This window comes from Chinchilla lanigera, unplaced genomic scaffold (genome assembly GCF_000276665.1).
Source record: "Chinchilla lanigera isolate Chin_1 unplaced genomic scaffold, ChiLan1.0 scaffold00048, whole genome shotgun sequence".
Classification (NCBI taxonomy): domain Eukaryota; kingdom Metazoa; phylum Chordata; class Mammalia; order Rodentia; family Chinchillidae; genus Chinchilla; species Chinchilla lanigera.
Window position 1 is genome coordinate 10,372,426 of NW_004955449.1, and position 25,303 is coordinate 10,397,728.

The following is a 25,303-nucleotide window of genomic DNA, read 5'->3' on the forward strand; positions in this document are numbered from 1 at the left end:
CAATATTTAGGCATGTATGTCTCTAGGCAGTGTTCAATTCTTTCCATATTACTTCATAATTTTTTAAATGCTGTGATTCTTCCTGAAGGTTGCAAGTCTTATTTAATAATTCAGAAATGACTGTTAGTCATTGCCCTTCTTTAGGATAATTTTTGCTACAACTGAGAACGCAGCCTCAGTTGGGCCTGCTTTTCCAGGTTGCTCTTCGTTGTCATACATGGCGACAGCAGGATTGTCCTTTCTGGTTGAATGTAGTGACTTTCTAACTGTGGTGATGGATTTGTCTGCACATTTTCTTTTCCCTTGATCCTCCTGGTGACCAGGGTTTACACTTATGCAGAATTAGGGATATGTGGAATTAGAACGCAACATGGGTCTCCTGGCACGCTCATAGAAAGACTGTGTGCTATCTGACTCCTAGAAGTATCTTTCAGAGAATAAAGGAGATAAATGTATTCTATTTTCTATTTAATGTCTACCTACTCTTTGAGAAGAGACCCTCTCTTTTTCCTCAGCATTTGTCTGAAACATGCATACCCTTCTTGAGTACTGTTTCTCCAATCCCCACCTATGTGCCATCTGTAAAACATTGTATATTTGCCTTACATCTCTTTCCACTTACATCTCTTACCATTTTCCCCCACAGCTTAGAATAGGGGGTGACTGACTTGCTCTAAAGGGGAGGGGGAAGCATTTACAACCTTGTGGACTTCATGATCTCTGCCACAACTGTACAACCCTGCCGACAGCTAGAAAGGAACCACGGCTCATACATAAACAATGGGTCTGGCTGGGTTCCAATGAAACTTTGTTTACAAAAGATGTCACAGTGGATTTGACCTGATAGATTTGGCAAAGTTTGCTGGTCTTTGATCTAGGGTAATGATCAAATTTTCTGCATATTCATTTAAAAATCCCTTGCTTCATTCTCCTTGGTCCATTTATCTTTCTTAAAATGATTCTGAAGAACATTCTCCAAGCTTTCCATCTCATTTCTTCCCAAACCACTTCTTCCATAATCACCTCACTGTGGCTTCTGCCCCCAGCACTCTGTTGATACTTCTCTCCCATTGGTCACCTCTAGCCTCCTAATTGTCTCTTTTCTTTCCTAACCCCACTTGACATCTCTGAGGCTTGTGCTAGTATTAAACACTCTCTTTGAGAATCCTCCTTCACTTGGCTTTTGCAACAACGTATTCCTGCCAGGTTTTTTCTCTTTGTGATCTGTAAATATTCTCTCAGCCCCGCTTCCTTTCTCCTGAAATGATGGTTTAACTCAAGAGTTTGATTGTCACCTCCTTCTATACATGTTCTCTGCTAGATCTGCCATGACTAAAGTGTTGATGAATTTTCATATGCTAATGACTAAACCTTGTGGAGCTTTTACGTCTCTCGGACATTTCCAGTGATGAGCCATTGATTGTACAAAGTACAAAAAATTGGAGTAGTTTTCCAAGGGAAGACAATGTGTAGCAGTTTTGAGTCACATCATCTGGGTGCCACTTCTGGCTTTGTGGTGATTCTGTGAAAGTCACTTAGCTTCATCAAACCTTGCTTTACCATATTAAAAAATAAAAGTGTGCCTGCCTGGCAAGCACAAGGTTCTGAGTTCGATTCCCAGTACAAAATAAAAGGGATGATGATCCCTTCTAGGCTTTTGGAAGATAAATGAAATATTTATTTTGATTTATTTATCAACTATTTTTAATATCTCCTAATCTTTTTGGTGCTAGTATGAAACCCAGGTCCTCAGGCATGTTAGGCACAAGATCTACCACAGAGCTCCACCCTCACCCTTACATGTATTTCTATCTTTATGATGATGTTCTTTGTAAGAGGACATAATAGCTCTTTCCTTTCATTCTTTTCTCCAAACCTAATTGACTAGCCCGTGCTTTTGACTTTACCTCTAAAATCTTAGGTGTTCATTTTACTAAAGTTCAAACCTAGCTTCTAGTCTTCTCCTGCTCAGTTTTGCACTATATATTTTTATTATGGATATGTTATTGCTAAAGAACAGATAAAGGCAACATTGTTTTGACATGATAGAGTCCAGCCATTTAAATCCTTTTACAATATGCTTTCAAGCTTGATATCTACCTCCATTCCACAACATGCACAAACATAATAATTCCCTCTTGTCTCCTACCCTAGCAAGCTAAGCTGTTTCCAAATAGTACCAGGCACATGTGGCTGCATCTGTGAGCTTGACCCAGTTTGTCTCAGGTAGGAAACTTTATCCCTGTCCGTTCTAACTAATGAAATTCTACCGAGCTTTCAGGTTATGCCTCAACATTTAACTCCTCTCTGTAACCGCCTCTCCTTAACAGATATAGAAATAAATATTTCTTTTCAGTAAGTTTCCTCTAAGATCAACTAAATCTCCATCAGGGCAGGAAACTGCATTGCCTAGCGCTTTTGGCAGGAATTCTCTCTTAATAAGAAACACTCAGATGTGATACGGCATGATTTCATTGTTATGTTTTAAATAGTTTATACAAATGATCCTACTGGTTTTTACTAGACAGTAAAAACTATCAAAATTCAGCAATTCAAGGATAATTTCACATTGGATTCTAGTTTGAAGAGTTGAAACCTCTGTAATCTATTTTTACATAATTGATAAACTGCTTGAAAATAGAAAGAAGGAGGCAAGGGAAAGAGAAAAAATAATACATTGTCCTACTTGCCAGAGGGGGAGAGGGAACAAAAATATGCCTCAGATGATTAATCTAAGTACAGTAAAAGAAATTGAATTTTCTGGCTTCATTTTAGCTTATTGTTTTGCTTATTTGTTTCATGGAAATATGTGGAAGGATATTTGTTATAAGATATTTTTAGCACAAGAACTTGAAATTGAAACTAATAATGAAATTGAAAGGGAGCAAGAATGGTAAGGCTGATAGTAGGCATTTTAGGTCCCTAAAAATTTTAAGGATTCAAAATCCCTAATTCTTTTTAAAATTATTTGCAAGTTCTGTATTGACTTCTGGGCATCTTTGGATTATTATCTAATTGATATGGGCCAAAAGGTATAAAATCCACAACTTCCATTTTATTTGGCCTAATGCACCCATAACTTAATTTACATGACAGTGTGGGTTTGCATGGTTTTTTTCTTTTTGTTAGTTTCTGTGTATATGCCATTCTCTGTAACAGGTGTTACTCATGTTAGAAATGAAGACCTAGTCTATCTATACCAGCTTTCTATAACCCAGGGTTAGCTCTATTAACTAGGTATTCAATTCCTAATTAAAATTCACAGCTATAACTACATCTAATTATGGAAAGTTATTTTTAGAACTCAGCACAATAATGATTCTTGTTCACTATTATTATTATGGTTATCTTTACCATTATTTGGCCTCATGAATTCTCAACTTTTATAATAAAAGCAAATGAAGAAATATGCATTCTCTTTAACGAAACATTCATACATGATATGCATTGTTAAAGAAATTATTTAAAGTTGTAAGAACGTACTCCAAAACAGTGAAGAGGGCCTTCTCTTTGTTTGTGAATCATTTAAAGATGAAAAGACACAGTGTTTTGCAGCATCAGCTTATGCCTTTGTTGTTCTAGATACAAATTTAACCAAGACTTAAACAGGAAAATATTTTGATCTGAAAATTATATCAATTCACCAGGGAGTAAGTTCGAGTTCTTTCCTACTTTGTAATGTAAAGAAGTGCATTCCACAAACTCAGATGAAACAAACCGTCAATTTAACAATCTCAGTTTGCATGGTCCTATTGATTCCAAAAGCTAAGAACAGTTATGTTGGTTTATTGGCTCCAATTAGGTAGATGTTTATGAAGCTCATGAGGTTAGAAGAAGGAGAGACTGCACTTGGAGAAGAATCTTTTGGTACAAAGCCCTTCTGAACATCATATCATCAATGAGTATGAACTGTTGGTCTTCTGTTATTTTTCTGTCCTTCTTCATTTATTATCTTTATGGACCTCTTGTATTTTTGGAATGTCCAAAATCTCATTTCAAAGTTGACAGTGTCATCTTTTGGATTGCATTAACAATAGTATTTTGTCTTACCATGCGAGAGATTTCATTTTGTATAAACTGAAAATCTTCCCATACATCTTTTTAAAATAGTCTCAAGAAAAGTTTTCAATTCCTTCTATGTAAATGTAATATATAAGGATATACCTCAGGATATGGTCAGGATGGAAAAAGCAATATAAATTCTATAGGCATATACTTATTTTAACACATGCATAATCCTCTATAGAAATAACTTGTGTCCTTAGAGGGATATGAGTTTTCCCCCTACCACTAAGGAGTCTGGATAATTCATCACTACCCTTAGTACCTGTAATAAATAATACATATCTGTGCTACCATCCTTTAATGTTAAGCACTAATAGCATTACAGAAGGGGGGAATCAAGGAGGAAGATGGCATTTACATTTTTAAGAATAGCTAATGCTTCAATTATATGTTATTATAAAAGTTCAGAATTTCTTTAACTTCCTTTCAGAATATCCATGTCTTTTGGTATTTCAACTTAGTGATAGAAATGCTATTTTTCCTTTTAGTGATCACAATATATTTACGTTTGGGATAACTTTTCATGATTTTTCATAATCAAATGAAGGAAGACATTTTAATGAAGGGTAGGGATGCTGAAGAGAAAAGCTGGTTATCAATGATCAGTTATATAATCCGTGCTTATCATTTATGAGCAAATTCCCAGTTGGAAAACCTTTTGACCAGGTTGGCAGTAGCCTAAATTTTGCTATACAATGAATATAATCCAACTGTAATAGAAAATGACTAATTCCTAATATATTTAACATAGAAAAAATAAGATTGTTGTAATAAATCTAACATCACAGCAACCAATTCAGGGAGCTTAATTATGACACTACTAAATGTGAAAATCTATTCAGTGCTAGGAACACTTTTCACATTACATTCATGCTAAAGATTGGCTGTTAAGAGCTCATTACTGGTATTTTTCTAAAGAGTGGTTTATTAAACACAGTTACCTAATAAGCATCTTTGGTGGTGCAAATTGCTGAAAACAGTAATGAGTCTGATTAGACTCCATTTCAATTACTACAGCTTGTCTAGGAAAAATCCAGATAGGGGTGTGTATGTGTGTGTGTGTGTGTGTGTGTGTGTGTGTGTGTGTGTGTGTGTACCACTGTGCTGTGGAATCCAGTTATAAGATACTGCAGAGTTAAGAAAAGCAAAAACCACCTCTGTATTTCCTCTCTACAGCTCACTAATGAAGAGAGAATTGTCCAAGTCATCATCCAATTTACACACTGGAAAACCGGATAGACAAAGTGGGGTTGTAGTCATGTTTGCTTAAAAACAACAAAGGCCGCCTTGACGAATTTTTCTAAATAAGGTCACCCTTACTTTCTCTCTTTTCTTCTTAGGAATATAAAGCTCTAAAGGAGGTAGAAACTTAAAACTGATTCATTGCTATTTCATTGTGGAGGCAATTCTCCAAATGAATAGGCTCACCTTTTAATTGTGTTTTATCCATGGATCGTCTATTTAAAATCATAACAATACAGGAAGCGATTGAACTGTACATGCTAATTATCAGAATAATTTTTAATGCATATTTCAGAAGGGAGAAAATAAAAGAAACAAATTTGTGAATGTATACAAATATTTCAGAAAATGTAAGGGAATGTTTGTTAGGCCCCAAACTTGATTTTTATGTGTTTAAAAGTGTGTCATGTAGCTGTATTTGTTAGCTAACCTCCTATTAAATTATGCCTGGAATATTACTACTCAAATTGAGAAAAAAAAAACTTAGTGTGAAATGCTTTTAAGTGATTAAGCTGTCATTGTTTTCACTTGGGTACTCTAGTAACATTTGAATGCTTCTAGAAGCTCTGACCAGAAATGCAATCCATTACATTTTATGCTGTATTTGAATAGATTCTTTTAAAAGTATAATATCATTTGACATTGAAGTGGATAAAACAATTTCTAAAACAATATAAAAACAATGGATGGCTGTAGAAGCATTAAACAAAAGAAAAGCACAATAGAACATCCTCACCTGCAAATCTGCACAAGCTAGGTAAGCAATTATTTAATGACCATAGATTAAAAGTAAACTATAAGTGTAATTACCATACTTTGTAGGCATTGTGATTATTTTAAGAAGATTAACTTCAAAGGAGAAATTTTTCGGATACCTAAGTTCAATGAGTATGAGTGTATGCCTCGACCTATCATTCGCCATTAATTCTATCAATTGTCTGTTCTGTTTAAGAGAGGTCTGTTGTGTAGAAAGCACAAAAATAAAGTCTAATGAGCAAGTGTTGTCCTATGTAATGCAATTATATGCTTCAAAGTGATTATTTTCACATAAACTCACAACTTCCCCAAAATATATATCCAGTTAAGGAAATGAGTGTTCACAGTATATTTCAAAGTCATAAATAGGACTTGGAATTTTTTTGTTGTTGTTTTTTCCAGTACTGGGAATTGAACTCATGACCTAGCACTTGCCAGGCAGGCACTGTGCCACTGAGCTAAATCCCCAGCCCCAGGACATGGAATTTTTATAAGTGTGAAGTTATTTGACTTGGTTTAAGCCACAAATAATAAATACATAAATAAGGAAATTTTAAGTAATGCTTACTTTTGGTTTTCTTAAATGTACACATCGCAAGATGGTTAAATAATTCAGGATGTGTTCTCAGGGGCTGGAGGTATAGCTCAGTGAAAGCACTCATTCTTAGAGTGCGCTGAGATATGCCCTTGGCTTTGGCCCTGGCCATACCGTTAGAATGTACTTCAGACTCAGACATTGTTAATAATAGGGCTTGTAAAACATAGGTTCTTTTTTAAAAGATAGAAAAGCTCCCATTATATAGTTCAGGCTTGCTTTGAACTCACTGTATAGCCCAGGCTGGCCCCAAACTCTTGGAGATCCTCCTGCCTCAGCCTCCTAAGTGGTAGGATTACAGGTGTGTGCCACCACTCATGTCTTCTCCCATTCCTTCCCTTATCTTTTGTGTCCTTTCTGAGATACAAACACATTCTTATACATACATACACAAAATCGTATTTTCTCCCTAGTGTAAGAAACTGAAAGAGTAATAAAACCCAAAAGGTACAATAGACATTGTGAAAGGAAAAGAAACTTCTCAATAGGAAAGAACAACCGGGATGAGGGAAAGGAGAAAAGAAAGAAGGAAGGGATACACACACACACACACACACACACACACACAAGCTAAGATAATTTTTACTAATTTCTACTGGTTTATTGAAAGGAACAGTTAATGCTTAATTTTTTGATCAACTTTGCATGCCTACATCTGATAATCTGAACAACTGCTTTGAAGATAACAATATGCAGTCTGGGGCTGGGGATTTAGCTCAGCGGCAAAAGCGCCTGCCTGGCAAGCGCAAGGTCGTGAGTTCGGTTCCCGGTACCGGAGAAAAACCAAAAAAAAAAAAAAAAAAAAAAAAAAAAAAAAAATATGCAGTCTAACAACCATTCTTGATTTCCTAAAAAAAAAAAAAAAACCAGCCTGTATTTAATTTTTTGTGTAGTCTGTTTGTTACTTATATACTTTGAGATACATTTTGGTTTTCTTGTTGCTTAGGATATTTGTGTACTATGAATAAGATAACAGTTTGATGAAACAGCAGAAAGATTCAAATTATTAGCTTTTTAAACATAAACAACTAAAACTAAAACTAGCATATTTAAAAACAAGTTTTTTCAGATTATCTGCTCTTTTAAAAATGTGACTGGGAAATAGCTCTTTTTCATAAAATTATGAGCAAACATGGTACTTACCAATAGCCAAGAGGTCATTAAAATAGTTCACAATCATCTCTAAGAAAGAATAACATTTTTTATAGAGCAGTAACTCCTTCTAGCTTTTAGTTCTAATGAAAACAGTATTGAAGGTAACTATTAGAGACACAGAAGAGAATTCAGTAGCCATTATTTGGAGAATTATAACCAAAAGAAAAGGAATCTGTTTTATGTGATGAATACACATAGTTGTATATCGGCTATTTTATTCAATTTAGTCAAATTTGTATCTTTGTAGAATAGCATAATGCCACAGTCCAACATGACAGTAGTTTAAACTGTGCAGTTAAATATTGTAAATGACACAAATGCTAGGTGGAGTAGGGCAACCCCAGCAGGCTGCGGCAGGAGTATCTCAAGTTTAGGTCCAACCTAGGCAATTTAGTGACTTTAGCAGCAAGAATCTGTCTCCAGAGGAAGAAAAAAAGTTTAAAAGGACTAAGGATGAAACTCATCCTGAATACACACACACACACACACACACACACATACACACACACACACCCAAGATGGGATCTGAGGAAACAGTTTATCCCTCCTGCCCTTCTGTTAGCATTTCCCATGTATTGTGAAATGCCACTTCCTCTGAAGACGCTCTATCCTTGTCTGCTTCTGTCTCCTACGCAGCATTCTTTGTTTTCACAAATTGTAAAGCCAACCGTACTAATGTCCGGACTGTCATTCTCACCGCACCGCAGCAAAGTTCTGTTTATCTGGAAATCAGAGCATCCCAATTATAGGTGGTATTCAGATTTATCTCACCAGACTCTATTACGGGGCCTGGAGGGGAGACTGTAAAGGTAACTGAACTGTTTCTGCTAAGAGCTCTTCACTTTTAATTCTGGACGGTGTTGGTTGTGTTCTAAAGCAGTTTATCTTCATAAGTCCTCTTATATGGAAGAAACAACACTAAACCTACCAAAACTCATTTTATATGTAGCTTTTTTCCACTGCCTTCAGATCACAGTTATTTTCTTCAGGCTGGACTAAATTATACACAGGTCCCAGGAGTGAAGGACACTGAATTAATGCACTATGTCACCCAGCCCTGACTATAGAGCAGTTTTTTCAAAGTCCAAGACACTATTTTGCTACTGCATTAAAAATTAATGTACAAATTGTCAAAAAGAGAAAAATGCATAGATAACCTAAACAAATTTTGTCTGTGTTTTGCACACTTTACCATGACCTAAAGCAAGGGATTTTTAAGGAGAATCATTGAAGGGCTGTATACTTAACATGTCAATATTCTTATTCCTTTGTCTAATTATAGTAGTGTAAGAGAGAACTTTCCATCTTACATAAGCAGTCTTATATACCTACTTTGGTTCCTGTAAACTGCCTGCTTAGAATAAGGTTTCAGAGGAGCACAAAAAAGATTGATGAATGCAAATTTCATTTTATACAAGATCCTAGTGTTTGGGAGATTTTGAATTTGTTTATTGACCCTTGTCAGCTTGGTGTGTGGGGCAAAAATGAATAGTTCCATTTACATGTAACTAAATTTAGGTTCTCATTTAGACACTTGAAATAGAACACATATACAAATAGATGTGTGCGCATAGCAGTTCATACAGCATGTGAGGCTTGTGACTGGAGAAATAAAGCAGTCAAATCTAGTACCTCGCCTAGTTTGTGTCAATTAAAAGTTATAAGTGCGAATAGGTGTTATATGGCAAAATAGCATCTTCTGAATCAACTCTAATAACCTCAGACTTTTAGGAAGCTGCCAATTATTATCTCTGCAAAGTCCTTTTTAAAAGTAAAGATTCAAAACACTTGGGAAATGTACACTGTGGGCATTTAGTTTTTTGTGTTTTTTTTCTGGTCAGTCCTATCGGCTGGATCCCAGTGATCCAGCGTGGGGCTCTCGAGTTGTGTTAACCCCATTTATCCCTGTGCGCTGCAGCTCACCTGTTATTTACACACATAAGAGGGTTGATGCTTCAGAACAGGGGAGTGCTCTGTCATGCCACTGAACATACATATGCATTAGCCCGGCAGTCCCTGTGGACATATGTGCTATGTCCTGATGATCTTTGTATGACAAAAAGAAGTGGGGGAGGGGAGACGGTCTTAATGGATTGAAAACCATACATGGGAAAAAGGCAAGGCACACATGAGAAATGAGAGGCTGTAAAGTAACCACTGTGAAGATTAACTATAATACGGTATTTAAACTCATTATAAATTGTCTAAAATTCACAGAGGCAGCATAAACAATATAACATGTGCCTTAATATGGGAATATCCGTCTGCGTACTTCAGAATGTTTTTCCTTGCAATAGCGGCTAAAACTCAAAATTCAGAGTATGATTCATTGGTGTATTTTAAATGGTGCATATATGCCTGTCGTATTTTTTTGTGCATGAATTACTAACCACAGGAGTTATAGAGTTATGAATGGTGTTTTCCTTGGTTTTAAATTATTATTCAAAAATTTCACATCAAAGCTTTTAACACTCCTTTCACACACAAAGGCATGTCTAAATTTCAATTGTAAGCTATACAAATTTCTATGTGAGTGTAATTTATACATCCACTTGTATAGTTTGATATAGTATTAGAAATTTTAGGGCCTCCATAAGGAAAAAAAAGGATTTATGTGAATTACGATTGTGATTTCCTAAGGTACTTTAAATGATATCACATGTACCTGATCATATAATGAAAATAATCTCTGTGTTCTAAAAATGATATTCTTTCATCAATGTAAATTTGCTTTGCTTTCTCCTTTATAAAGACAGGCAATCTTTTTACACATGTCTTGCATATCAAAAATAATGACCCATCAGACCCGTGCATACCAAATTTCAGCCTCAGTATGAAATATTAACAAAACAGTCAATCTTTTCATTTGGCCATGTTTTGATGAGTGAATATTTTCTTGTGATAGACAAAAGATAATGCCTTTTAAGGAACTTGATTCAAATCATAAGCTATCTACAAGTAAAATTTAGTCCCATCGCAGACCAAGTTATGGTACCTGTAACACTGAACATAAGGATTGTACTAAGCCCAGTGTGATGACAGACACAATAAGACCTGTCAGTTCCCTAGACACTGTGCACCTAACAGATTTCTGTGCAACAAAAGAAGTGTACCTTTAGGGTATCTTGAACAATTTCTTAAAAGACTATACCAGAGCTTATCCAGTTGACTAATAAAAGGTGCTTTACTGTTAATTTAAGCTTTACTTAGTGCATCAGAATCTATGGCACAGAGCATATTAGGAATAAAGGAGATGGACATATAGAAAATGGTAAGAAATAAACCTAACAAGTTAGAACAAATGGGATAACTGAAACCACAATCTTAGATTTTTTTTAAGATACCATTATCCATCATTCCACTAATGACACTGAATCATGGAGAAAATTATCCATTATTTTTCCTTTGCTCTGATTAAGAGGACATGGATGCTCTTATAAAAAGTAGTATTTGTAAAAATTTTCTTATAAAATGACTACATGTTATAAAAAGTTTTAGAGTAATGTACTCCCAAGGTAGTTTTCCAGAAGATGTGCTTAAGGGAAAAAAACAAAAACTTCAACTTGAAGCTCCAGAGGGAAGGGATACATTGAAAAGAATGTGTGACCTGGTGTACGAAACTACCTGGTGTAGCAAGGAGGAGGGAACTCTGACAACATGAAAAGTTTCACTGTGTCCAAAGAAAGAGGGACCTGGTTCTCAGATTCAGCCCAGTGTTGCCAGGCAGGAGTGAGGTGTTTTAAGAGTTTTTAATGTGCCTTAAAATGCATGTTTTAAAAAAATGTAGTTGAGTGATTTTTAAAACCTTGTGCAGGAAAAAAGAACAAAGTTGTAGGCTGTGTGCTGCCCTTAGTCTGTCAAGTTGCAATTTCAGGGTGAGTTATCTGAACCGTATTTACAGAAAAGCCTTCCTGATTGTTAAATGGGTTTGTTTTATGTGGATACAATTGAAAGAGTAGGGGGATTTACTGCAATGTATATTACAATTTGAAGTTTTAAGATGTGAAAGTGTGATTTAAATAGAAAAGTCATTTTCTGGTATTAAATTATGTACTTAGAACAACTTATTTTGAAGACTGGAATTTTAAGAGCATTATCGGTTGATTTTAAACTGTTAAGTATATTGTTTCTTAGTTTTGCTCTCTAAAGTGTTTTGCTACTAACATTAAAAATAAACAAATATAAAACTTCTTGACATCTTTTTGTTTAAGGAGATCATGCTGTTTATTTTACTGAGCATGATAGGATTTGGGGGGGGCAGTGCACTGGGAATCAGACTCAGGACCTTGCTCTTGCCAGGTTGGCACTATGCTGCTGAGCTACATCCCCAGCCCTGATAGGATTTTTGGGCACTTTTTTTCTTAGTTATTTTGAGATAGAATCTCACCATGAGGTCCAGGCTGGTCTCGAATTCACTGTACAGCCCAGGCTAGCTTCCAGCACCCAGTTCTCCTGCTGCAGCCTCCAAGAGCTGGCACTATAGGTGTGTGCTAGCATACCTGCCTTTTGCACCTATCTTATAACTAACTTTCCCACTGGAAAGTTCCCTTTCCAATGGCCATCCTGAAGTTAAAGAAAAATTGATTTATAAAATTCTGATAGTGATTTTACTTTTTTTCTGTCTAGCCAGTATTTTGTGTTCTGTTTAATGCACCTCTGGCTTATTCAAAATAAAGTAGTATTAAGGTAGTTCATACTTGGAAAATATCTCCACAAAATATCATTATATTTTGTAATCCAAGTAGCAGTCTGATAAGGTAGATGACACCATTATCATCCAGACACCATAGCTGAGTAAACTGTGAGTATAATATGTGTAAGCAATTTAAGATTAGAACAAATATATGAAGACACAGTGCCAATGATTTGATTTCCAACGCTGGAGTTTTCACTCTTAAGCAGAACTGTAGAACTCCTTTGTTTCTTCAATCTCTTTCTGGCCTAACTATCCAGTAGCACCGCCAAGTAAAATCCCACAAGACAGCATCTAGTCCTCCAGAAAACCACAGTATGTAAAATATCAAACTGAAAGTGAGATTGTCTCACTTTAAAGTTCTATTAATCCCTGAAGTCAAAACAGTCTGACTTTAAAGAACTTGACACATGATATTATGAAGAATATAATTATAAAGAATAGAAAGTTTTCATCACTTTGTAAAACAAAACCTCACAATAAGTCAGGTTCCCAGGCTAGGGATATAGCTCAGAGGCACAAGCGCCTGCCTGGCAAATGCAAAGTCCTGAGTTCAATTCCTGGTACCCACCAAAAAAAGCAAAGTCAGGTTTCCTTGATTAAACTTCTTAACCTGAAACCCCAAAGCTTTGCACAGGATAGGAGCTCAGTTGTCCACTAGATCAATTTGAGACTCTATCACTTTCAAATTATAAAGGATTTTGAATATTAGTATGCTGATGATGTTATCAAAGTAGACTAAAGAGAATTTGTAATTTCCTTGCTTCTTCTTCTAGTTTTTCCCTTTATTGTTTATTATTTCTAGATCTAGCACCATCTTTTGAGGCTAGGAGTTCACAGGAAACAGAGTGAGGACATGTCCTCATCAGATGGGTTACTGCAAGTAATATCGTGTTAGATTCTGCTGTGTTGGCCTCTTGGCTGACAGGGATGAGCAAACAGGAAAAGAAGGCTGCTGAGGGGGCTGGGGAGTTAGCTCAGCCGCACGGGGCCTGCCTGGGAAGTGCAATGTTGTGAGTTTGATTCCCGGTACCGGGAAAAACAAAACAAACAAACCAAAAAAAAAAAAAAAAGAAGGCTGCTGAGTCTACTCAAACACTTGTTCTGGTCCCTATCCGCTTAAAGAATCATGACAAGGACACCTTACACAGGGACATTTTGAGTGCTAGGAGGTTTTTAGTGCCTTAGAAGGCTCTTTGCTGCACTTTATTTTGGTCAACGAATTTGTTACCATCTTTTGAAATTCTGAGTGCTGTTTTGTCATTTCTGACCAAAGAAATGATGAAGTTTTGGGATCATTCAACTGCAGAGGTTGTAAACTATCATAATTACTTCACTGTCTATACTGTGGTAGTGGTTGTTCTAGAGAGAACCTTTGGTAAATACTGAATTATACTTTTGAAGTATTAAAAAAAAAATGAAAAGTTCAAGTGCATAGTAGCCCCAAGGAATGGACTAGGTGCAGAGATGTCATCATGCGGGCCTGTGTAAGTGCCGTGCAGCTATTCTGGAGCAAGCAAACCTGCCATGCCTGCAGGTGATCGCCTCCGGTCCCTGCCCTTAGGAAGTCAGTAAATCTACAAATGAGGGCAGAGTCCCTGGCAGCTAGAATTTCCCTGTGGGGACACAGTAGAGGATAGCTGCTTTTTAGACTTAAGAAACTATTGAATAGCATCTATGTATTAAGGCTAGGGTGGAGTAGCCAGTATTTCAAATTAATATGTCCAAGAATATGTGCTAAAACAGATTATAGAAGACCCACGCTTTTATTTCTAATGTACTTTCATTTTGAAAGTTATCTTTACACCCTTCATTTTTTTTAACTATTTCTGTATAATTTTGAAGAATGTTACTACAGTTATTTCTTTTCAAAGTTACTTACAGAACAAAATGAAAGAAGCAAAGCAACAAAGCAGTAACTCTTTAGTAATTAAGCTCAAGTTATAAATTGGTCATAATGATAAAAATGGCAAATGTTAGTGAACCCTCCATTCACAGGAAATATAGATTTGTTTATATATTTCTATATGAATTGATTTTATATATATATATATAAATTCACTCTATAACAACAAAATAAGAACAGTATACTCAGGTGTTTTACAGGAGCATCTACTATTTCTATGTAACGCTTAAATTATCTTCAAAGAAATTTTCTATTAAGTTACTTATTTTAAAAAACACAGTACTGTGTCATTTGCCACCTTATTGAGAATTTTCTCATCTCTTCAAAATGAAAGTTTATGTTTTGGAACAATTCTTCTTTTGTCTTTAAGAATTATTTTTCTTAGTATCTCCTGTGTTTGGAATTTTTAAGCTTTCTAAATAGCAGTGGGATTTATTATGCTGGAGTGAAGTTTCTAATGATGTTACAATGGTCATTTTTAAGATTTTCCTCCTTGTATTCTGAGGACAAATCATGTAAAAGCTGTCTTTAAAACCTATCTCAAGCCAGGCATGGTGGTGCTTGCCTGTAGTTTTTAGTTCCCAAACTCAGGAAGCTGAGGTAGGAAATCACTTGAGCTCAGGAGATCGAGTCCAGCCTGGACACCATAGTAAAACCTGTTAAAAAATAAAGCCTGTCTCATTTTGGAGTGCTAAGTGGAGTGACAGGAATGTACTACTGTGTACCCATCAATAACAACTGTATGCTCAAATGGGGCATGATATTTGTATTCAAAGAACATTTGGCTCTGTATTTTTCTTCCATTTCATATCAAAAATATCACCATCAGTAAGTAGAACAATGAAAACAGGATTGGTGTTAATTCTAATTTGTGCTAAGAATTCAAGAAAATGATAAAAAGATTCTTTATGTTCCCAATGCCTGGACAATCTCCTGAAAACAAATTTCATCAGATCCTGCTAATATTAAAAACTAGTTTGCGGTTATGAACTTATGCTTTCAAATGACATTAGCAATTTTGAAGTGTTGGATAAATTCTCATGTTTCAGGGGATGTGAACATTCGTGCACCCTTATGCTTAATCAAAACTCAATCTTGCCTTCTCTAGCCCTGCTAAGGTTATTGTTATTTAGTATGCATCAATAAATAAACTTTCAATTATCTTGGTAAACACAGCCAAAAATAGCCTGGGAATCGAAAGGCAATGGTGTATCCAGTAATTTTTTCCAAATAAATAATTCTGATAAATAGGATCTTTGCTTAATTTCAGGTGAAATAGAAATCTTATGAAATTTAATTAGTTTTGCTAGAGTTTAACTGTGCAGAAATACTCAGTGAAAATGGACTTTCTATTTTATTTAAAGTGCATACTCCTGTCTTTTACATTGATAGAACTTAGTAAAAATAACTTAGTCATTTTTGCATTTTATTCATAAATGACTAACGTATAGGTGGAGGGTTCCCACCTCCTACTTTCTAAAAAATTCATGAATATAAAGTAATGTCCTTTCTTGCTTTTTCTTTTTTACTGTCCTGGGGATTGAACCCAGGACCTTCACTTTAGGCAGCATCACCAGCCCTTTCTTTTGTCTTTTGACACAGGGTCTATAAATTGCTTAGTCTAGCCTTGAACTCATGCTTCTCCTGCTTCAGCCTCCAGAGTACTGAGATTATATGGACCACTATACCCTATTTAAAGCAATTTTGTTTTTGTTAAAGAATAATAAAATGTCCTATCATGTTTGTTACCTATGTGTGTTAACTAATGCAAACACTATTTAGTTAAGCTAATTGAAAGGAAGCTATGTTTTTTAGAGTGAGTGTGTGTGTTTGTATATGTGTGTTCTGTTAAATTCCACTGCTTTGATTTCTAAATTACTTTCTGAACCCTTGCTTCAAGAAATGTATTCACGTTTTCTCTGTATCCACCTAATAAAATGTCTAATCATAACATGTGTGTTCTTTCTCTATTCAGTATTTTGATAATGTCTTAAAGAAAAAATCCTAATAGAAATTCCCTAGAAATAATTTACAGGACTAATGAATTTATAGGTCATTTAGACAGTTCCACATTACAGTCACATTAATATTCTCTCCTTTTTATAAGGCTTGAAGTAAATCCCATGGCACTAGGAGAATTTAGATACTGATTACTTGCGATTGGTTCCTGGTGATTTGCTCTTAATAATTTCTAGTTGAATTTAATGAAAGTGTGATTCCTGAAATGCTGCTTCATTAAAATTGCATCTTTTCCCCTTTAAGTGTGGTTTCAGTCATTTCACTCATTTTGCGGTGTGTTTTCCTCCCCTTTAAATAGTAATGATGGAGAAAGCAGAAACAATTAAGAATATCGCTTTAGTTCTTCCTAGAACTCACTCCCAGAGTGTCTCCGAGTGAAATGCTGCAAGGTGCATTTCCTCAGGATTTACAACACTGTTTTCCAATTTGATGAGAATGTTCTGAAATAAAGTTTTGAAGCAAACATATAAAGATTTGGGGTAGCTGAGGGAAAGTGAAGACAAAAGAATCTGTTGCATGTACAGGAGAAATAATGCTTTTAGTATTTTTACTAAATACACATATATAAAGGTTGACTAAGTTTTTTTTTTTTTTTTTGGTTTTTCTCCGGTACCAGGAACCGAACTCACGACCTTGCACTTGCAAGGCAGGCGCTTTTGCCGCTGAGCTAAATCCCCAGCCCCAAGGTTGACTAAGTTATACTGTGCAGCATTCAGACTTTATTTAACTGAGTTGATGATTTGCAAATGAATATGTGCATGGATCCTTTTAAAAAATCCAAATGCAAATGAGTACAACTGCAGTAAAATATATTTGCAAATGAATCCTGTTGCTTTATTCATTTATTGTGTAATTACTGAAATCCTTCCCACCTTGTTTTCAGTATTTCTTAATCATTAAGTCGGAAGCATGACAGCAGTGCCAGCCCTGGCATGATTCTCTTTGACTAAAACCTTGTAAATTAACACAATTAGCACAGCATCATCCTGCTAATTAACTTCCAATGTCTGGTGCAGTGGTTTTGCAAACAAGGAAGAGGGAGTCAGAAGGGAATCAACATGCCATTCTGTTACCAAACTGTGTGCTGTGTTCAGTTTATCTCAGTGAGGCAAAGCTGGCCATGTCAGAAGCCAGAGTCAGGCAATGAAGAGCTAAAGGGATTGGGGGAGGAGAGTGGAAGGGGGCAGAAGCTGTCAACGTAGACTGGTAATTCAGAGGGGAGCTGATGCCACAGATGCTTCATTTAGACCAGGCCTCCTCTTTATCAAGGAATCTCTGCCAGAGGGCACAAGACAGTTTGCAAAATTCACTTTGGGCAATACAAAAGAGATTAAGGAGGCCTGCTTAATATAGCTGTACCAGAATAGGAAGTGCTCAGACCAAGCAAAGATTAGAATGGGATGAGCCAGCACTGGGAAATAGAAGAGGGTTCCAGTACTCTTCTGTAACTAACTGCACGTGAGACCTGGAGGGTACATTGGGAATCTCTGTGGGCCCTGCTTCCCTAATCTGTGAAACAAGGTAATTTTGAAAGTCTTGTTCATATTTTAAATTCAAATGATTCTCATGATTTTAACTGCTTAGTATATTCTCTTAAATGAGAAAATACTTGTTTTACAGTTTGCTAAATAATCACCTTGCTTCAGCAAGTAACCTAGTAGATGATAAAATTGCCCATGTGATCTTATCTAATTGTAGTTTCTGCCACACATTGCTTCCTAAAGAAATGTGGAGAATCCAGAGGCTCCCTCCATTCTCTTGCCTCCCGAACCTCCTTTGTGTGGTATGGTGCTGTGTGTGTGTGTGTGTGTGTGTGTGTGTGTTTGTGTGTGTACATACATGTTCTCCCTTCCCCTCTCAGTACCTTGGAGGCCATAAAGGGAGGGGGAGTTGTAAGAGCAGGAGAGGGAACGCTAGAAGACCCACGGACAAGTGATGCTTGTTTTTTTTTTTTCAGAAACTCAACAACAGAACTGAGAGGCAGAAAGGAGCCAGTTGTAATTCATACCGAGTTGTAGGCTTTGTGCGATGAAAGCGATGGAGCGCTGCCTGGGAGATTGCTTTGCTGCACTCCACGAAGCAGATTTGAAACTGTCGTGGACCACTTTAGATGAGAGTTGGATTATGGAATGACCTGCTATGTCTGTGTCATATTGTTCTGCGCAGGGAGCATTATACTGTGCTAACTAGGTGTTCAGTACCAAATAAGAGAGGTACCCTAGATGTGATCTGTCAGCTGTGTCTCATTTTTATATTGTTAAAATATAAAACAGAAACTGTGATGTGAAGAGACAGAATAGCTTTATAGTGGACATGTTAATACTATCACATGCCAGATATTTAAAATCCATGCATATTTTATTGTGAGAAACTGATTGAGTTGACAGGAATGTGTGTATACATATATATATATATATGTGTGTGGGTGCAGGGATAGTAACTAACTTGATGGGCTTGACAAATAGATTTGCTTATTACTCAAAAATGAAAAAAATGGGGGACTTCTCTAGAGTTTTCTTTTCTTTCACATTCAGTTTACATTTTATTCTGTTTGGGGTAAAATGTAGCCATTTTGAAGAGTTTATAGTATTGAGACTATAATATGTATTGTAAACTACCACGGTCCCTTACAATGTGGATGCCACTGATGGAAGGTGATATATAACCAAAAAGTTAGGAGATAAGCTTAGGATTCTCATGAATATGTGAATAAATTAACTGTTATCCCCCTCCCCCCAAAATCCTTAGGCTTGAAGATGCAGTGGACGCCGGAGCATGCCCAGTGGCCAGAACAGCACTTTGACATCACCTCAACCACTCGGTCTCCTGCCCACAAAGTGGAAGCCTACAGAGGCCACTTGCAGCGCACCTATCAGTATGCCTGGGCAAACGATGACATATCTGCCCTGACTGCATCCAATCTCCTAAAGAAATACGCAGAGAAGTATTCTGGCATTTTGGAAGGTCCTGTGGACCGACCTGTACTCAGCAGTTACTCAGATGCACCATCAGGACTAGTGAATGGTCGGAAAAATGAAAGTGAACCCTGGCAGCCTTCCTTGAATTCCGAAGCTGTTTATCCCATGAACTGTGTTCCGGATGTTATCACTGCCAGCAAAGCTGGAGTCAGTTCAGCCCTCCCTCCAGCAGATGTCTCTGCAAGTATAGGGAGCTCTCCTGGGGTGGCCAGCAACCTGACTGAACCGAGCTATTCGAGTAGTACCTGTGGAAGCCACACTGTACCCAGTCTTCATGCAGGGCTCCCATCTCAGGAATATGCCCCGGGATATAACGGATCGTATCTGCATTCTACTTACAGTAGCCAGCCGGCACCCGCACTTCCTTCACCTCATCCATCCCCTTTGCATAGCTCTGGCCTCCTACAGCCACCACCACCACCTCCTCCACCACCAGCCCTGGTCCCGGGCTACAATGGGACTTCTAACCTCTCCAGTTACAGCTATCCCTCTGCTAGCTATCCTCCTCAGACTGCTGTGGGGTCTGGGTACAGCCCTGGAGGCGCACCCCCTCCTCCTTCAGCATACCTGCCTTCAGGAATTCCTGCTCCAACCCCCTTGCCTCCCACCACTGTTCCTGGCTACACCTACCAAGGTCATGGTTTAACACCTATTGCACCCTCGGCTCTGACAAACAGTTCTGCAAGTTCTCTCAAAAGGAAAGCTTTCTATATGGCAGGGCAAGGAGACATGGACTCCAGCTATGGAAATTACAGCTATGGCCAACAGAGATCTACACAGAGTCCTATGTACAGGATGCCGGACAACAGCATTTCAAACACAAATCGGGGAAATGGCTTTGACAGAAGTGCTGAAGCATCATCCTTAGCGTTTAAGCCAACGAAGCAGCTAATGTCCTCTGAACAGCAAAGGAAATTCAGCAGCCAGTCCAGTAGGGCTCTGACCCCTCCTTCCTACAGTACTGCTAAAAATTCACTGGGCTCCAGATCCGGTGAATCCTTCGGGAAGTACACATCGCCAGTAATGAGTGAGCATGGGGACGAGCACAGGCAGCTTCTCTCTCACACAATGCAAGGCCCTGGACTCCGTGCAGCTACCTCATCCAACCACTCTGTGGACGAACAGCTGAAGAACACCGACACGCACCTCATCGACCTGGTAACCAATGAGATTATCACCCAAGGACCTCCAGTGGACTGGAACGACATTGCTGGTCTTGACCTGGTGAAGGCTGTCATTAAAGAGGAGGTTCTATGGCCGGTGTTGAGATCCGATGCCTTCAGTGGGCTGACGGCCTTACCTCGGAGCATCCTTTTATTCGGACCTCGGGGAACAGGCAAAACATTATTGGGCAGGTGCATAGCTAGTCAGCTGGGGGCCACATTTTTCAAAATTGCCGGTTCTGGACTAGTCGCCAAGTGGTTAGGAGAAGCAGAGAAAATCATCCATGCCTCATTTCTTGTGGCCAGGTGTCGCCAGCCCTCAGTGATTTTCGTCAGTGACATTGACATGCTTCTCGCCTCTCAAGTGAGTGAGGAACACAGTCCAGTCAGTCGGATGAGAACCGAATTTCTGATGCAGCTGGACACTGTACTAACTTCGGCTGAGGACCAAATCGTAGTAATTTGTGCCACCAGTAAACCAGAAGAAATAGATGAATCTCTTCGGAGGTACTTCATGAAACGACTTTTAATCCCACTTCCTGACAGCACAGCGAGGCACCAGATAATAGTACAACTGCTCTCACAGCACAATTACTGTCTCAATGACAAGGAGTTTGCACTGCTCGTCCAGCGCACAGAAGGCTTTTCTGGACTAGATGTGGCTCATTTGTGTCAGGAAGCAGCGGTGGGCCCCCTCCATGCCATGCCAGCCACAGACCTTTCAGCCATTATGCCCAGCCAGTTGCGGCCCATTACATATCAAGACTTTGAAAATGCTTTCTGCAAGATTCAGCCTAGCATATCTCAAAAAGAGCTTGATATGTATGTTGAATGGAACAAAATGTTTGGTTGCAGTCAGTGATAACATCTTTAAAATTGTAATGAATGTTGGCACACACATAAAACCTGCTACATAGGGAATAGAGCCCCTTCCCAGGAGTGTTCAAATTGCAAAGGGTACTGGGGAAAACAACAATTAAGTTGCATCTTCAGAGTCAGGGCAGACGCGGAGGAAAAGTGCATCAAATGAGAGCTTCTGATGGAAAAGCCCCGGATGACGGAAAGCATATGTGGATGGTTAGATTGGCTTAAGCTAGACAACACTCACCAAGGAGCGAGGTGCGAGTGTGTTGATTTCAGAAGGACATGAACCTCGTGTGTTGATTCCATTCTGCTGTTCTCGAGATTTAGTTGCTGTCAAGTGCCTGGAGTGGTGCTTTATTTTTCGTTTGCCTCACAATTACATTGGTGGCATGTGCTAATATAAAGAGCTTTAACTTCAAACATTATTGGACTAAAGAGATGAACGGTTGTGTTATGACAGAAAACCAGATTTTTGCCATTTTAAGAGCAACAGTATTCCTCAATCCTGTCTGTTCTGCAGTATTAAGCTAAGAACAGGTAAAACAGGGTAACGGTAATCTGGACCTTAATTTCTGCAGTTCATTTCTTTTAATGTTCTTGTCTGCAAAAACTCAGGAAAGTGATTGTGATTTGTACAGTACCTCAAAGGAATGTGTCGAAAGCACTATGTACTGCTGAGAGTAATAGGTTAGGCTTCAATGTTACTTTATATTAAAATGTATGTTTACCTCAACAATTGGAAAATAGCAAGAAAAATTTCTTTGAATGTATCCAGAAAAAATACTGAAGTGTGATACAACTGAATATTTACAATTTAAAGTAGAAATGGAAGGATTTTTAAAAAGTTCTTTTACTAATTATGGGGAATTAACCAGAGCAGAATAATTCTTTATGTCAGTAACTGCAAGAGTTCTTAGTTCATTGCTCCTTGATAATTAAGTGAAAATGTTCTTAAAAGGTACACTGGTTAATGGAAAGCTACTTATTCAGTTTGTGTTAGTGTCTAGAACAGTCAGCCACGGACCTGGTTAGGACCCTGACAGTCAAGTCACAGTACCTAAAAACTATGACTGCCTTTTACTGCATAGGTGGTAGTGGTGGTGGTGGTGGTGGTGGTGGTGGTGGTAGTTTGCAAGTTATCTCTTAAACTGCTGGGAATGGTGTCATTCTATTCACTAATCTAGTTTATAGGCTTGCTGTGCTGTTTGATAGAATGCAGAGGTTAGCAACCAAAACACATACACACACACAAGTAAGGCAACCATTCAAAGGACCTTTACGCCCCCTCCCCTTTTTGATTCCGCTCTTGTCAGTGCAATTTTGCTTCTCATTTTGCAATCTGGGCTGTAGTGTTCCTGCCTTCATTTCTACCTCAGTTTTGTTTCATTTCTCTTAGAACATAAAATAGAAAATTGGAAGTGGACACAACACACCACAGTATAACTTTGCCAAACATATCACTTTGTTCTCTTCCATCTTCTCCCAGAAATCTCGTTTCCCTAAATATCCATCTTTATGCTTACTTGCACCTCAGTCCACCACCCCATGGCATATGTGGCAATTTTCTTACTTTCTTGTTCCTCTCCTGCTTCCCACCAAGTTGTTCTTTGTATCCTTTAATGCTTTATGTGCAACTCCTCATTGAAAGCTGGCTGATGTTCTCCCATGCCTCTGAGCAGTCACAGGGCAGGCTGTAGCTCTCTAAAGCCACTGCCTGTGCATAAGCAAAACAGCCTAGCGTTTTGAATGTATTTTTTTTTTCCTTTTTTAGTTTAGAGATGCAGTAACAAAACTGTTGCAAAGCACTGGCATTTTATGTATTCAAATAAGCGATGTACATTTTTTAAAAAATTAAATAAATGCAATGAGAAGCCCCAAGAAAAGTCTTTCTGTTATTTTTTTTTCTTCAAAAATTTTTTACTGAGCTCATCCACAATGTCAAATTCTCTGAAACACTTCACATAGAGAGAGTTAATGAGGGACTTCATGATATTTCTTAAATTTTATGATGCATGATCATTTCTGCCCTTTTATTCATGTTGATAAAAAATGAGCAAATGTACCAGAATTTAATTTGCTATGATATTCCATCAGTTTAAACTGGTTAAATATGAATATTCCATATTAAAAAGCAGTGCCTTTCATTAAGGATACAAAAAATAAAACTTAAGTATGTCCTCTGCTTTTCAAAGTGAATAAATGCTATAGGCCTGTTCTGTGTGTCCCTCTTTGTAAGGAAATTCTAATATCTACATTAACTTGTAGGTTCATATTGATCTCACTGACCAGTTTACTTTTGCACAGTGCTGACCTATTTTCTGTCTTTTACACATTACATCTCATTTCCGCCAACATGCTGTATTCACCTGAACGCATCTGGCAAGTTTTGAGAAACCCAGGCTTATTTAGACAACTTTGGAAAATCCAATACCAGTGCACGTTTTTGGTGGCTAGTGAGACTCCATGCTAAATACATGACTGCATTGTTGTTTATCACACTCATTTATAAAACTGACAATAAATTGAAGTCATGCATACTGGCTTTAGCTTGAAGTGACTTAAACATTAGTTTGAGATGTGAGTGGTCAAAGAAATCGATGTACTTGGCAGAAGCTAAAGTTGTGTGTGATTTTCATTTAGCCTCAGGAGTGGTACAATTTCATCTCTTAGGAAATGAGGCAAGTTGAAGAAATGAAGATCTGTTGGAGGAACTAAGGCTGATCTTTGAGTAGACAGTGCTCTCCTGTGGTTCTTTGATTGTACGTGGTATCATTAGGAGCTTGTGCCGTGGACTAGCCTAATAATGAGCTCTTTCTGACCATCTATTTGGAGCTTGAGGTGGGGGGTACCACATTGTCAGAAGTAAGTGTGTACAATCGGTGGTAGTACAACTAAGTAATCAGGCCTCATCCTCTTGGCCTCTTTTCAACTGCTAAGAATTTGGAGAAGACTCCTAATAAAGGTAAGATAATAAATCAGTCCAAATCCCTTGGCTGTCTGGCCAGAAGATTCAACCAGTCTGTTTAACAGCACCTCATTCTTGTCCTCACAACTGTAGTAACATTTCAATGGGAACAAAAAGAAGGAAGTGAAAGAAACTACTTCAGTAGAAGGATCAATAGAAATTCAAGAGGTAGTTTATAATGATCCAATATGTGACACAAATAGAAATACTCTACACTTTCTGGCATGCTTCTCTCCAAAATATTTAGATCATTAGTGACAATATGGAAAACTTTGCTGACTGAGCTGATCAATGGAATGTGAAGGCAGTATACTTTAAGGCTATTTACTTTCACACAGAATGTTTATCTATTAGTCAGTTTGCATTCTACTCAAATGCAGATAGACGGGTATAATGTTTTCTTGTGCATTTGAAACCTATCAAGGAGAAAATAAACCATTTCACTAAAATACATAGGCCAAACACCATCTGGGCAACTGATAAAAGCTATCCAGAGGCTATGCTATGTAAAATAGCTAGGTCAATTTACATGGGTTGCATAGTACTTGGCTATGCAGTTTTCAAAAGAATACATCCAAAATAAAGTCCAAATTAATTCCTATAATAGGTCATTATAAATTTATATTGGTGGGTTAGGAAGTGTGTCTTAGAAGCATTTAGAATCTCTTTCTCTGAAAATGTATCCAACTCCAAGCAGAAAGATATGTTTATGATCCAGCTCTCGTGTTTCTTAGCAAGAATCGGGCATCATAATCATTGAATCTGCATTTTGCAAAATGAAGGGGATACAGTTTGTTGAACTATTGAGGCCACTAAAGTAAAGTTCTAATATATATATATATATATATATATATAAATATATATAAATATAATTAGCGTGTGTGTTTGTATGTGTGTGCTGT

The 25,303-nt window shown here is 37.5% G+C and overlaps 1 protein-coding gene across 3 annotated transcripts in view; it reads left to right on the forward strand.

The window, feature by feature from the left end:
• The window catches only part of Fign (fidgetin), a 129,507-nt gene that overhangs the window by 101,301 nt on the left and 2,903 nt on the right, over positions 1-25,303 (forward strand). For 2 of the 3 annotated variants that reach the window (XM_005393306.2, XM_005393307.2), the window contains one exon: positions 19,180-25,303. This exon is cut by the window's right edge and continues 2,903 nt beyond it. In XM_005393306.2, coding sequence (XP_005393363.1) covers positions 19,180-21,434 — 2,255 coding nt within the window. In that variant the 3' untranslated portion in view covers positions 21,435-25,303. Of the gene's footprint in view, positions 1-18,388 lie in introns of all 3 variants that reach the window. The other variant, XM_013518797.1, reaches the window with a different exon arrangement.